Genomic DNA, 15,369 nt, shown 5'->3' with positions numbered 1-15,369 from the left:
GAGGAGATTTAGCACCTCGCCCAGAATGTGCATTGTGGCAGACCCAGAAGAGCAGGTGCTCTGCTACCCAGGGGTCCAGCAACATGTCTGCTGGATGGCAGCCTAGGCAGCCTCAGAACAGACGTGGATTGTAGGTTTAGGTTTCAGGGGGCCTCTCTAAGATGCCCTCTGTGGTGCTTAGTACATTAAATCCCACACTGGCATCAGTGTGGGTTTAATGTGCTGAGCAATTTGATACCAAACTTCTCAATCTTCAGTGCTGCCATTATGGTGCTGTGGAGCACCATATACTCTTAGATGGCAGCACTGCACTTACAGGACCCAGGAAAGGACCTGGGTACTGTAGGGGCACAGGGCTCCTGCCTCTGTGCCCACACCACTGGCATAGGGCACCCAGCTAGAGGGGTGGCTGATGTATGCCAGGGCAGTGTAGGTTGTGGGCATTGCACACAGGGATGTGTGCAATGTCGACTCTCTGTTTTGTCTTGTATCCATACACTCAGCCTGCAAGAGCAGTGTGTGTGTATTAGGGTACAGGGCCTCTAAGGGTGGCAAGATGAGTGCTGCAGCCCTTAGAGGCCTTCCCTGGTCACAAGGCCCTGGGTACCTAGGGTACCATTTACCAGGGGCTGACATGTGGCCAGGGTTTGCCAATTTGGGTTTTGGCTGTTAGGCAGTTTTTAGGGAAGGAACACAGGCCCTGGGCACCTGATTGGCAGGAGCCCAGGGCACAACAGGGAAAAGTGCATCAGCTATTAGGCAAAAAAGGGGGGGGGGTTACTGCAACAGAAACCCACTTTCTTACAACCTATCATCATTTGAATAATGCATCTATGAATCCTTACTCTATATCGGAAAGTCTTTTTTCATAGCCCATAAACCGTGTCAGCTCCAACAGCTGCTCCATATCAGAGGCTTCAAGGTGCAGCCCAGCCTCCTTGGAAGACCCTGTCCATTTTTCTATTCTGCGGTGCTCACAAAACATGATTTAAGTGTTTTCATGAACACTGCCAGTGCACAGGTCAGCCCTTTCTGCCTCGTCTCCAGGTTCCTGATGAAAGAAGACAGAGCAGGGGGCAGAGAGGGCTAAGGCATTATCCAGGTCCAGTCTGCTGTTTCAAAATAAAAAACTGTACAGATGGATGTCTGGATTGCATATGTCTGATGGGCATAGTTCAACAGGCACACAGGCACAATCCATTTTATTTAGCAGACATACTATGCATGGCTCAGGCAGCACCGTATATCTGCGAAAAATGTGGCTTCAGGAAGCACATTATTGCTTCCCTGAGGCCGATGAAAGCCGCACAGAGCAGAAGAGATAGGATCCCCAGCACTACCCCAGCTTTTTATAGGGCTGTGCATCCAGTCCTATCAAGAAGCTGTGAGAAGTAATTAGGTGGCTCTCCCCCTTACCCTTTTCAAACCTGGCATTGATACTCGGTTTGGCTCCTCGTTGGGAATCGTGGCTTGGTGGTTCCAATGCCCAGCACTAGATTCAGCTGTGCTGCTGCCACGAAGCCTCTGGGTTAGAATTCTCTAATCCAAAGTCCAAGTTAGCCCATTGGTCATCCCTGGCATTCATAATGAACATGCTATGGGGTGGCGGGTGGCGCCAGGAGGTATTCCGTGCTGTATGAAGCTGGCACTAACATTCATTCGAGCCGCATTTTGGGAGGCCAGGGAGTTATTAGCCTGTGTGTCATTTGCTAAGTTTGTAGACTATTACTATGTGATGACAATTTGGGTTTGGAAGAAAATGAGCGCACAAGTACAATTGTATGTTTTGCGTTTTAATGTTTTTACTTGTGTATTATCTATGAGGTCCACATATGCCCCTCTTCTAGATCAACAGGACCATTGGTGGTCTTAAAATTGATGGGCAAAACCATCTTTGTGTGTTGTTTTGTCAGTCTCAGGTGGTCATGGAGGCAAATAGTGTAGTACTTGAGCCATATAGGGAAAAGACCTAACAGGAGATCTGAGCGAGTTAGCATATGCTAATGAGTCCCTTGGGAATATTTAGAAGTTAAGGCCTTAGAAGCATTTTTATACACTAGAAACACATGCTCGGTTAGCTGCTGTTTAAGTTAGCATACCCAGGCTTCAGTTGACGTGACTAGGCTGCAGCCTTCTTGCACTGACTTTCATTTTGCTCTCACAAAAAGAAATGGGTCTTTGATTTATGTGAACAAGCTTCACATGCATGTCCTTAGTTGATGTTCTTTTTTCATTTTAGACAATAAGAGAACTAAAAGGTGATTTAATGGTGTTATTGATATAATAAATTCAATTGTAATGTTTTGAGTTCTTTCGAAAGGAAGCAATAACCACGATGTTCCCTTTATGTCACAAATTCAAGGTCTTCTGTATAGGCGTAATGCAGGAAACAAATTCCTTTCTTCAACTAACTATTGTATTTAATTTCTATGAAGTGCAAAGTCCTCTTACAGTGTCACTTGCGTTATAATTATGCATGGAAAGTGGGTTGTCTTAAATGTTTCTAATTTCATGTATTATTATTTATTGAATAATAATTGGATGCCCACTATGTAATTTTGTTAATCCAGCTCGATTACATCAGATTTCACCCTGTCGGATGTGTGACTTTTGCGACCTGAATCCTATAAATTGTGCCCCTTTTGGGATCTGTGCCAGACTTTCTTTGCCTTTCTCACCGAGCAGTCTCCATGTTAGTGTGTCTATTCCACTATACTTAGAGTTGTCTGGCCTTTGGAATTGAAGAGCCTCTATGCTGGTCTGTTGGCTGAGTTATTCTTTGGATCTGGCTAACAATTTCCTTGGAGGTCTAACTTATATTAATCCTCCTGCATAGTTACATTACAATTATTGATTTATTTAGTTGGCTGACAATCTAACAACATTTTGACTTCTGTAATGATTTTACAATTTTATAAAAAAAATATTTTTTGTCTTGAGGGTTTTCTTTAAAATGTATTGGCTAAGTCGCTTGGAGACCCAGACTGCCCAAATCCTGCATCTCAGCCCTTTTGATTACTAAAAAGTGCTAACAAAGCTAATACATATTCTTTTTTAAGTTAAAGTTCTATTCATTTGGGCTTGTGGGTTATTGGATGTTGGCACTGATGGGACAATATGAGAAACTGAACTATCTTCATGGTGGTGACTTCTAGACACAGGTTCAAACACACCCTACAGCCAGGAGCACTTTGTAAAAACCACCCATAACAATACAAGAATTGTAGAACTATCTTGAATTGCTGATTTGTAGAGAGAGATGATAGGTTGGAAGATGAGGGTCCTCCCAACAATATAGATGGTTTGAATACTTTTCAGACAAGACATGTCAAACTCTGAACAGCAGTATGCTCTGCCATTATCCCCAGGATAACTGGACTGTGACTCACACACATCATGAAGTTATTAAACAGAAGCCGCGTTCAGTCCTAGCATGTGGTAACATTTGCATGTACAAATGTGCTATTTTCAGTCAGAGTTCTTCTCATTCAAGCCTGGTCAAGTAACAGCTTTATTTGCATGCACCAAACACTTCCAGGGCATTATACATTGCTCCTGAAGCAACAAATTATTTACAAATATTTAGGTTGCAATGGGTTAACAACATATCATGCTTGGCTTTCCATAACTCTAAAGTCATTGACTCCAGGGTATTTATTATTATTATTACTATTTGAATTTATAAAGCACAGGAATCACCCCCGAAGGGGTATCTCCGCGCTAGCGGAGTGGAATATGCTGAGCCAGGGCAGTCTATTACTGAACAGTTCTGTCTTTAGGAGTTTCCTAAAGTGGAGGAGATTAGTAGGTCTCCACTTGTTTCTGGCAGATCCAGTATAAATGATTGCTGCAACGTGAGGATAGTATGGAGCCGCTGTTCATTGCTCCACACCGGTCTCCCTCAGCAGGGCCTGTGACAAGGAATCTGTGGAAACAGGGACATAAATGTGAGACAGCAGCTGCCAGTAATGATAAGACAGACATTTATAACAAAACTTTCTTCTGACTCACTTAAAATGTATGAAATGCTTTAGTGAATAAGGCCTATAAGAAAAGGCTGCCATCTGGGTGTGTCGCAAGATATCTAAAGACAGGCCTGTTTTAACTGCACTTTGTTCATGATGTCCTGTTGAAGAATTTACACTTCAAATTTGAAATCCTTTCTTCTGGCTGAACTGGTTATATTTTGAACTGGTGCAATTGGAAATAAAAGCTGCTTACCTCTAAAGGCAACTCATCTGCCTCCTCTGATATAAACACTTGTAGGTAACCTGCATATAAAGGTGAAATAGGTGCGGGTTTCCACAACAGCCAGTGGTATGCAAAGAAGCTAATTTAAAGATCTTAAACACTCAGGACCAGATTTACTAAACCTTTGTTTCATACTGTGTCACTTTTGGTCCCAGCCCCAATGCAAAGTCCATTTTGGCTTTTACTAAACCATGCACAGCCAATGTAGGCATAGCGTTGCCTTGTGCAACATTGCGTCTTGAAAGCGTTAGATCGGTGGAGCACGGGCATTCCAGTACATCTACTCATGTATTTTGATTCAAATCCAGATGTGCAAAAATGTATAAACCTGGGTTGCACCAAAATGGTGCACCCTCCTGACAGGTGTAACAAGAAGGAATTTCTTTATTTCTCCTTCTTACTTCTTCTTTCCATCAACTTTGCATTATGCAGCAGACACAGAAAGAGGAATATGCCTTTAGGGATTTTTTTTGTGTGTAGTAAGGTATTTCTTCCTGCACAAAAACAATCCTTCCTGTAACGCAGACATACTTGCAACAGGGCACAAGTGTGTCTGCATTGATGCTCGGCAGTCTCAAGTGCACCAGCGCAGGTGGAGAGCCGAAGAGTGCCGTATCTTACTAGATATGATGCTTTTCGGCTCTTTCCCATTCATGAGAAGCAGCGCAGCAACTTTGCCTGCTGCCCTGCATTGTGGGAGCTTTTATTAAAGATGCCCTTGGATGGCTAACTTGGAGGATATAAATCAAAGCTGAAGTAAGCTTTTAGTAGGGCTTTAGCTCCCAGTCTACAGATTTGCCTAATAAAAAGAAAATTAACATGCTGAATATATGTTTTCTACTTTGTTTGCTAGTTTTTTCATGGTATTACTATCAAGTTTCGTTTGAGTAGAATGAACAGGTAGTCCATCCTAAATGGCTCTTTACCCTCATCAGTCAGCGCCTCTCTTTGGATGTCTTAGGAGGATTGTTTTTATCAATCGCGGTGTGATCCACAAGGATGGATGAACCTTAGCTAAAATGCAGCCAGAGTGGGATTGAGGGAAATTTTCTGTAAGGACACTGCCTGCAGCATACTGCACATATCCTTCTAGTTGTGTATTGTACTCAAGATAGTGTCTTTCACTAGTAACATGGGGAAGACCTGCATCTACCTGCTCAGCCACATGGAAACTATTCAAATGAGAAACCATGACAGTTCCCAGTGGCACCATCTGCCTGTGTTTTGGTGTTCACAGCACAAATTAGCACAAGCCCCAGAGGCCACGCTGAAAAGCACAACACTTTATTTCAGTTCTTACCATTTACTACTATGGCCACAGTGTAAGAATTGCTATCAACCCCCTTCTTAGTCCATTGAAATGTTTTACAAATGTTTTCTAAAAGTGAGATGACATGTGCTAGAAAGTAGACAGGTTCAGAACTTTCCAGCTTTTTCAGTGTAAGATGTACATTTTTTGGAGCTTCTCTTGCAATCTGCCTTTTGTTACTGCTGACAGAAGGACATTGTTTCAGACTTTGACAACCAAACAGTATGAGGATCATATTTTTGCTTTGGTATTTAGGCATCAAAAGTCTAACAGTAACCTTCAAAGGCCACTGAGCAGTGATCCAGCAAGGCAGGTGGCAGCCATTTTGAAGAGAATTAAGGAGCTGAGCAAATGGAGAGGGGGAAGAAATAAAAACAGACACAATTAAAACAGGTTTTAAGTGCCTTGTAAAACGGTAGGTGGATGGACATAGTGTACTGTCCTGGAGGTAGGGCTTTCCATCTAGACAGTTTTCTGTGGTAAGTAATCGGGGAGTGGCCTGGACTTCTTGGGCTTCCTTCATGCCTTCTGCAGCAGTGTGGGAACTGATGGCCATGACCGAAACGTGCTCACAGTAGCTCGAGCACAAAAAGATGCTGCATGGATGCATGTTTCTAAGGCGCAAAACACATGCAGGTGGCATCTTCTGCCACCATGGATGCGTCAAATAATGGAGTAAGACTTTCTCTTAATTAGTGCATGCTGTAGCCAGTTTGTGGAACTTCAGATTTCTCATGCTTTGGAAAGAAGCTTATTTTCTAGTATGATTGGCAGCAACTGCCAATTATATCAAAGTCTTATTTTTCCTATTAAAAGTGTTGGATGAGAATTGAACCACACGTCTAAACATTCACGGTTGTTTACAGATGATAGCCGTAATAAATGGGGAGTGGAGAGCTGTGGTGCAGTGGCCAGAGCAGCTAACTATGGAGCACAGGGATCACGGTTCGATCCCCGCCTCTGGTGACAGATCAGCACCGTGTGACTCTGGGCAATAGCTCACTTAATTTTCACGACGGCCCCCAGCGCCTTGAGAAGTAAGGGTGAGTAGTTTGCGCTTTACAAATACATGATTTATTTATTTATTTAATCAAGGAATATGCCTTGTAGTCCACTTGCTGTTTTCAGAGATGTAAACTATTGCTGAAGCCTGGATTTGTATGCACCTTGGTGGCAGCTGCACACAGATAAACTATTGCTGAAGCCTGGATCTGTATGCACCTCGGTGGCAGCTGCACACAGATCCAGAGCCACATAACAAGCCCCACCCTGTGTCGACAGGCGCGATATCATGACAGTTGTCACTTTGTTGCATGCTGGTTGGATCCAATCTTTGCAATCCTGCTTTTTTTTCAAAAATCATTGTTATGCGATACAAATGTATGATTGGTTCATTTGATCAAAGACTACAAGACACTCAATGCACTTATTTACGGCAGACTTAGTAACTCAACAAACTAATGGTTAACCCGCAGACCAGCTGTGAGATTATTTGGAAAATGTTGCAGTACACATGCACCTTTAATTGTGGTGGCAAGAGTTCAACTTGGAAGTGTAGGTGAATCTGAGGAGACTTGAGACGATCAAGAAAAACAGGCCACCTTGACTCCCACAGGGTACGTTAGAAACATCTTTCTTAAATTTTGAAGGACATGGGACAATATTCTCCATTTAAAAATGCATCTCACTTTTTCAGAACGATTTGTGAAGTCGGTAGTGTTGCCTTTAATGGGCCGGCCCACTCGGCCACCGTTGAGAGGGGTGTTATGCCAGTGACCACGACTACGTTACTACAGTAGGCTGGCCCAGCGTACGCTTGGTCAGCACGTAATGAATCCAATAAAGAGCCCAGGGAGCTGGGCGTGGTTTAGTCTGCTGCTAGCCACCCACTATACATGCACGTGTGTCCTGCCTGCCTTTGTACTAGGCCCATGACCTAGGATACAACACTGGCGACGAGGTGGTCTACTCAACTCGCCGATCTCTATTGCAGCTACTATGCCCGCCACCAGCACCTCCACAGTGAGGGCCCTACTGCCGTGACCCTTGCTCGGACATCGCATCAAGCAGTGCGCTCGATCCCGCGCCTGCAGCTGCCCCATGAGACCCGTCTGCGGCCTACCTGGTAAGCCCGCGACTGCCCGAAAGACCCAGAGTCTGCCTGCCACCGATGCCCATGGCCGCCGCGACCCCCTGCTCCTGCCTTGTGGTGCAGCCTGTGGCCGACGCAGCCGTCTGCTGCTTGCCGCACATGCGCACATGCGCTCCGGCCCCAGTGCCCGACAATAGCCAGCTTTCCTGTACCGCGGACCCCAGGCTCACGCCCTGCACTGGTAAGAGCGTGGTGTGCCCGCTCACAACCTGCATCCTCCAGACCGCCTACCAGGCCCCGAGCGACTGTCATTACCACCCACAGTTCCCAGCGCCCTACCGCCTGCAGGCCCGCGTCCAGCACCACGTGGCTTCTTGCTTGCACCCAGCATCAGCACGTGGCAGCAGTCCAATCTGTGTGTGCTCCCCCACGGCATCCCCCTGCAGTGGCACGCATCCTTCAGCCAGGCCTCATCCCTGCAACACACAGCTGCCCTCCTGATCATTGCCACTCAGTCCACCATCCAGCACTGCCTCTATCCACGTGTTGTGCCCTCTAGCACACTGACGCAACAGCCCAGTTCTCCTAGCAGTGCCTAGATCTGCGCCAACATGATGACAATTCCCCCTCTTGAGCCGTTCACCGTCACTGGCCCTCCACCGTCCCAAGCGGCGCGCTGGAAGGAGTGGGTGGAGCGCTTGGAGAACTTTTTCGATGCTGCTGATATCCCGGCTCCACGGAGGAGGCCCATGCTCATGCACCTGGGTGGCGCAGACATCCATAAGATCTCCAAAAGGATTCGGGAGGCAGGTCCGCCCAGAAACTACGCCTCGCTGCATGACGCCATTACAGCATACTTCGAACCTCTCGCCAACCCCGATTACGAACGTTTTTTGCTGCGCCAAGCCCCCCAACTTCCGAAAGAATCTGTGGATTTATTTTATGCCAGGCTGAAGGAGCTAGCGGGCACATGCACCCTCCCAGATGAGGACGACGAAGTCCGGGCCCAGTTCATTCAAGGCTGCCTGTCTTCCAAACTACGCAAACGAATCTTACAGGAACACAACATGTCGATGAGGGACAGCCTAACGCTCGGCCGCTCCAAGGAACTGTCAAAGGCCAGGGCAGTGCACATGGACCCCAAACCAAGCGTCCCTGTCAAGGAAGAACCGGTGTGTGCCATTTGCACCGATGCCCATGAGCCACGACCAAGGGCCACGCAGCCGAAAAATGCAGCAGCCCAACAGAACGCTCACAGTCGCCCCTGCGGATGGTGCAGAGGCCCCTCGCCCCATGACGGTGCCTACCCAGCTCATGGCAAAACCTGCAGTGCCTGCGGAAAAGTAAATCACTTCTCCAAAGTATGCCGTTCCACACCGAGTAGGAGACAGGGTGGCCCGCCTTGAGGAGTTCGCGCGATCGAACACACCACCGAAGGTCCTGCTAGCAGCGACATGGACGACGATGAGGCCGATGCCGCCACAGTCCATGTGGTCAGAATGCTGAACACCCTATCGGCCGCTCAACCTGCCACACCCATGTGCAACGTCAAAGTACAAAACCAAGCAGTTGCAGCCCTCATTGACACGGGTGCCACCATCAACCTCATGGCAGCCAGCATTTACAGCAACCTGCCAAATCCCCCAACGCTCAGCCCCAGCAGGGTACAGGTCTACGCCTACGGCACCAAGTCTCCACTCAGGCTATGCAGAGTATTCCAGGCCGATCTCTCTCATGAAGCCGCTCACCAGCAAGCCAAAGTGTATGTGTCCCAAGAAGGTTCCAGGTTTCTGCTAGGCTGCCGGACTGCACAGGACCTCAACCTGATTCACTGTGCTTTCCCCGTCCACACCAACGACCTAGACCATCTGCTGTGTGGATTCGAGACACTATTTGAGGGGATTGGATGCCTGAAGGGCCCTGCCATCCGACTACACATCGACAAGTCTGTCACCCCGATCGCCCTCCGTCACCGGAGGGTTGCCTTCCATCTACATCCCAAAGTAGAAGCAGAGCTGCGTCTTCTGGAGAAACCCGGAATCATCAAACGGGTGCGAGGCCCTACTCCATGGTTGTCTCCCATCGTCGTCGCTAAGAAACCGAAACAACCGGATGCAGTCCGCACCTGTGTGGACATGCGGGTCCCGAACCTCGCCATAAACCCCGACAATAGACGATATCATTGGTGAATTGTCCGGCTCCAGATGGGTTTCAAAAATGGATCTCCGGTCGGGATACCACCAGATCCCACTCCATCCAGACTCTCGCCCAATCACGACGTTTTCCACCCACGCATGACTCCGGTGCTATGCTCGCCTCAATTTTGGAATTTCCGGCGCCGCCGAAGTCTTTAAAACATAATCAAGACTGTCCTCCAAGGGCTGGTAGGCGTCCTAAATGTCAGCGATGACATCTTAGTGCAAGCGCGCACTCTAGAAGAGCACATCCAACGCCTCCAAGTGTTCACCCGGATCCGAGAGGGCGGACTCACCCTTCACCGGGAAAAGTGCGAGTTCCTCAGAAGAGACATCAGTTTTTTCGGTTACCGTTTCTCTGACAGAGGCATTGGCCCTGACCCGGACAAAGTAAAAGACATACAGAACGCTCCAGCCCCGACGTCAGTGTCCAGAGTCTGCAGCTCCCTGGGCATGATCACATATTGTGGACGCTTTATCAAAAACCTGTCGGACCTGACGGGCCCCCTACGTGACTTCACAGAGACCGCCAACCACTGGGAATGGGAGACTGAGCAAGAAGAAGCACTCCAAAGGACCAAAGCCACCCTTTCTGCTGACATGACTCTGGTATACTTCAAACCCCGACACGAGTCCCAGCTGGTGGTAGACGCCAGACCCACAGGTCTAGGGGCAGTGTTAGCCCAGCAGCAGGCCTGCGGAGTGTGGGCTCCCGTCACCTACGCCAGCCGGACCCTTACGCCCACGGAGCACCGCTACTCGCAAATCGAGAAAGAGGCTATTGCAATCTTGTGGGGTTTTCGCCACTTCCACTTATATCTATACGGACACCCGTTCACAGTGGTGACTGACCACAAACCCCCTCATTCCGCTCTTTCAAGGGTCGCCGTCGCGTCCTCCCCCAAGGATTTGAAAAGTGGATACTACAACCTCAAGAGTTTCAGTTCACTGTGGAGTACCGACCAGGCACCCGTAACCTAGCCAACTTCTTATCCAGGCACGCCAAACCGGTCACTGAGCCAGAAGTGGCAGAAGCGGCAGCCACAGAGGAGTATGTGCGGATGATCATCAAAAGGGCCAGACCTCTCCCAATCTCGCTAGAAGAAGTGATACATGCAACCAAAGAGGACGACTGCATCCAGATCGCCATCCAGGCACTCTCCTCAGGGGATTGGAAGCCGCTCCAAAACCCAACGCCATTTTGCACCATGGAAGCACAGACCACCCTGAAAGCTCTACACCTAGTTCGTCACGAACTGTCAGTGTCCACCGATGGCTGCCTTCTGCGAGGCCCTCGCCTTGTCCTAACAGGACGCCTGACTCACCAGGCCGCTCTCCTGGCTCATGGAGCGCACCAAGGTATCGTGAAGACAAAGAACCGCCTCAGAAGTTAAGTCTGGTTGCCTGGTTTAGACCAGCAAGTCGAGTCGATCATCCAGCGCTGCCCAGTATGCCTAGCAACCAGCCTCCCCAGCAGGCGAGTACCAGTCATCACGGAAGCGGGCCCCAATGCCCCATGGGAAAATGCCAGTGCGAATTTCAACAGCCTCCCCGGAGGGAAATACATGCTAGTCGTCGTCGATGACTTCTCCTGGTACCCAGAAGTCGAAATCGTCTCCTCCACAGGTGCTGGAGATGTCAATCCCAAACTCGAAAAAATAATGGCAACACATGGCCTCATTGGAGAACTCAAGACGGACAATGGCCCACCCTTCACCAGCACAGAACTCGCAGAATACCTCTCGTCCCATCGGATCAAACATCGCCGGATGACTCCCAGGTGGCCCCAAGCAAACGGAGAGGTTGAGAGACTAATGCGAACACTAAACAAGACAGTCCAAATAGCCCTTGCCGACGGCCATGTTCTAGAACAAGCCCTGTATCAATTCCTTCGGGAGTACCGCCTCACGCCTCACTGTACCACCGGAGTTGCTCCAAGCCGCCTGTGTTTTGGTAGAACAGTGACGGATACCATCCTGCACTATCCCATGTGGGAGGCGATGCGCAGTAGAAAGCCCAATCACCATTGGCGGACGAGTGCTTGTGCGAGACCGCCACCCTGGCGGAAATTTCAGAATGCCATTCGAGAGGAATCCCTGGACAGTGACAGAAGTCAAAAGCACGATAGTGACTGCTGTGCGAGGAAGCGAAAGAGTAACCCGCAACGTCTAATTCTTCAAGAGGGTCCCAGCCGACGATGCAGAGGAGTTCCTCATGCCCAAAAGACCTGGAGTTGCGGGACCGGACAGCTCTCCCGGGCAGGGAGGGGGCGAGGATCACCCCACGACCGTCAGCGGGGAAGCCTGCCGGACCACTCCCGCTCCAGAAATTACCCAAGACCTGGACTCTCGAAGCAGTCAGCCAGCAGGAGAGACTGAATGCCAAGCCAAGGTGTCGCTGACCCCTTCTGCCAGGAACAGTCAGAGCCGGTACAATCTTAGGCCCTTCCCTAAGCCATCTCAGAAGCGCAAGGACTTTGTGGCTTGCTGTCAAACCCCCCGGGACGAAGCCTGGCGAATCCCTGCAGACCAAGTAAGACTGTTCCATAGATACCTTGCTCTTTATAGACAAATGTTTACAGTTGTTGGTAATTGTTTATGAGGCCTTGATGTTTGATCTTTGGGTAAAGGAGGAATGTAGTGTTGCCTTTAATGGGCCGGCCCACTCGGCCACTGTTGAGAGGGGTGTTATGCCAGTGACCCCGACTACGTTACTACAGTAGGCTGGCCCAGCGTACGCTCGACCAGCACGTAATGATTCCAATAAAGAGCCCAGGGAGCTGGGTGTGGTTTAGTCACGTGTGTCCTGCCTGCCTTTGTACTAGACCCATGACCTAGGATCCCACAAAGTCGATATAAAATCAAACAACACAATACAATGTGTCCAGACTCAGGTCCATACAAACTCAATCCACTTCAGGCAGATTAAAACTGCAGCCTTATTAAGAACCACAATATAACAAACTTGGGGGCCCTTGAAGTAAATTGAGAAAAATCGCGTTTTGAGCTAAGAAAAGGGCACCTTGCAAGTGTAAAATAGGTTTTGCACTGGAAAGTAAATACGAACACATTGCTTTGCAATACTTTTCAACAGGGCTAAGAAGTGGCATGAAGTACACTTTTAAAGTTGTGCAGTGTGCATTGTTTTGTCATTTGATAAGTGAATTCTGAAGTGCTTCCTGTCCCACCGTGGAGGTCAGGGAGCTGTAAAAGTCTGGGCCCTATTCACAAGGGTAAACTTAGACCTGAAGTCTAAATTTACCTTTGTGAATCGGCCCTTAGACTTCAGGTCTAAAATGAGTCTTCAGGTCTAAGTTTACCTTTGTGACTTGGGCCCTCTGTGTTTGAAGTGCTTAGTCCCTCTAGAGGCAAACCAGCTGCCTTGGGTTTTATATAGGTATTGTCTAGTGATGAGGTGTCAGTGCCGTTCTCAGATCCAGCTTCACGCTCATGAATGCCGCCTTCTCCGTCAGTGGAGCAGCCAGTGAGGAGGGGGCAGATAGGAGTCTGTCTCTGTGACAAAGATATTCTTTTTTTCATTCCACAGCAGTTACTGTGATTTATGAGGATCTCTCATTCTGTGTGTGAGGTGGAGGGGGACAAGCTGAAGGCAGCAATACTTAAGAGTGCAAGATGCAATAAAGGCACCAGTCCTTGTGATAGAAATGTAACCATTGCAAGCATGCACGAATGCTGAGGTCTGTGGTCTGTTGTTGCAAGAGGGTATTCCTTCCGCACACTACAAAAACATGTACCAATACGCACTACATATACAATGGTGTGAATTAGGCTTCCATGATAATATAAAAAATACATGTGCCAAACTTACACAGTTTCATTCAGAGTGGATCCATTAACCCAGGTCCAGCGTCTTCCTGCAGGTGTATTGAAAAGACCAATCCAAGCCGGGTTGGTTAATTCAGATGTAAAATAATCCTACACAAAAAACATTAGTTAGGTACAACAGCTCATGCACCTTTTCATCTGCATGGACACAGCTATTGTATTTTATTGCATTGTAATTGCATTTGTATAGCGCTTACTACCCCTTACGAGGCGTCAAAGCGCTTTTGACGGCGAGTAGCACGCTACTCCAGGACCCATAGAGGATTAGTGTGGAATTAGTATAGTGAAACATGCAAGTAAATTTTAAGTGGTGGATAGGTTAGTCAGTTATTTGGATTCTGAAGGATAGATGAGGAAAAAAGGTTTGCATTCATATAGCACCTATTACCTCTGATGGGTGTTGAAGCATTTTTCTGGTGAGTAGCACGCTACTCTGGAACCCATAATGGATTAGTGTTGAAAAATAGCATAGTGAAATATAAAGTAATTTGAGTGGTGGATTCATTATTTAGTTATTTGGATAAAGAAGGGTAGGTGGAGGGATAGAAGAGGGAAAGAGGTTTGTATTTATATAGTGCTTGCTACCCCTGATGGGGTTTTGAAGCGCTTTTTGGTGAGTACCACACTACTCTGGAACCCATAAGGATTAGTGTTGAATTAGTATGGTGAAACATGAAATTAATCTGAGTGGTGGATATGTTAGTCAGTTATTTGGATTAAGAAGGGTTGGGGAGGGGTAGAAAAGGGAAAAAAGGTTTGCATTTATATAGCGCTTGTAACTCTGATGGGGTGTTGAAACGCTTTATTAGCGAGTAGCATGCTACTCTGGAGCCATAAAGGATTAGTGGTGAGTTAGTATAGTGGAATATGGAATTTGAGAAGTGAACATGTTAGTCTGTTATTTTGATTGAAAATGATAGTGGAGGGATAGAAGAGTGAAGGATTCATTAAAGTTTTTTTTATTTTAAACATTTTTAGGTCATAGCAGTAGGAGGAGGCCTTTGGATGAGTAAAAAGGGCATTTGGAGGGGCAGAGTCAGAGGAAAGAGTTAAGAGAGATTTGTTTTGGGAGATCGGTATAGTAAAAGAGGTGTCAGATGATGCAAGGAGGAGTAGAGTAGGAGAGAGTCTAGAAAGAGGTATTTTGGTGATCATAGTAGTGGTATGGGGTTTGGGATACATGAGAGCGTGGATGTAGAGGAGGTATTGATAGATGAATAGGGTGAGAGATTGGCTAGTGCATTGGAAAGAGTAGTAGAAAGTAGTTTGAGATGAGTCAGAAAGTTGGGTTAGAAGATATATTGAGAGAAGCAGAGGCTGAGAAATAGGGTAGTGCATTGGAAATCCCAAATTAGAAGAAAGTGATTGATATATAGACCCATAAGTACATTAAAAGTATATAGCTGCATAAAGGAGGTAAGTATATGTAGATTAAAGATATTGATAGAGGTACAGCATGAGAAATAGGGTAGTGCATTGTATATGCTTTTTCAGGAGAAAAGTAACAGATGCACAGATCCAAGTACATGGAGGTACATAGATGCACAATGGAAGCAAGTACATGTAGACCAAAGATGATTTTTGTTTTTTACAACATAATTATTCTACATGTTTATACAAAGCAATACACAAAGATAGGTACATATCTATAGTGAAAATAAATGCTTCTATACAGAG

The 15,369-nt window shown here is 47.2% G+C and overlaps 1 protein-coding gene across 1 annotated transcript in view; it reads right to left on the bottom strand.

Moving 5' to 3' along the window:
* Positions 1–3,493: 3,493 nt before the first annotated feature.
* Positions 3,494–15,369, bottom strand: part of LOC146812971 (killer cell lectin-like receptor subfamily B member 1B allele A) — a 154,876-nt gene continuing 143,000 nt past the window's right edge. The window contains exons 6-7 of the mRNA XM_085614651.1: positions 13,676–13,782; positions 3,494–3,925 (exon numbers count right to left, since the gene is read on the bottom strand). Of these exons, the coding sequence (XP_085470777.1) occupies positions 3,802–3,925; positions 13,676–13,782 (231 nt within the window). The 3' untranslated portion in view covers positions 3,494–3,801. The remainder of the gene's footprint in view (positions 3,926–13,675; positions 13,783–15,369) is intronic.

Source organism: Triturus cristatus, chromosome 7 (genome assembly GCF_964204655.1).
Source record: "Triturus cristatus chromosome 7, aTriCri1.1, whole genome shotgun sequence".
Lineage (NCBI taxonomy): Eukaryota > Metazoa > Chordata > Amphibia > Caudata > Salamandridae > Triturus > Triturus cristatus.
The sequence above is the reverse complement of the archived record's forward strand: the minus strand, read 5'-3'. Positions and strand labels throughout refer to the sequence as shown.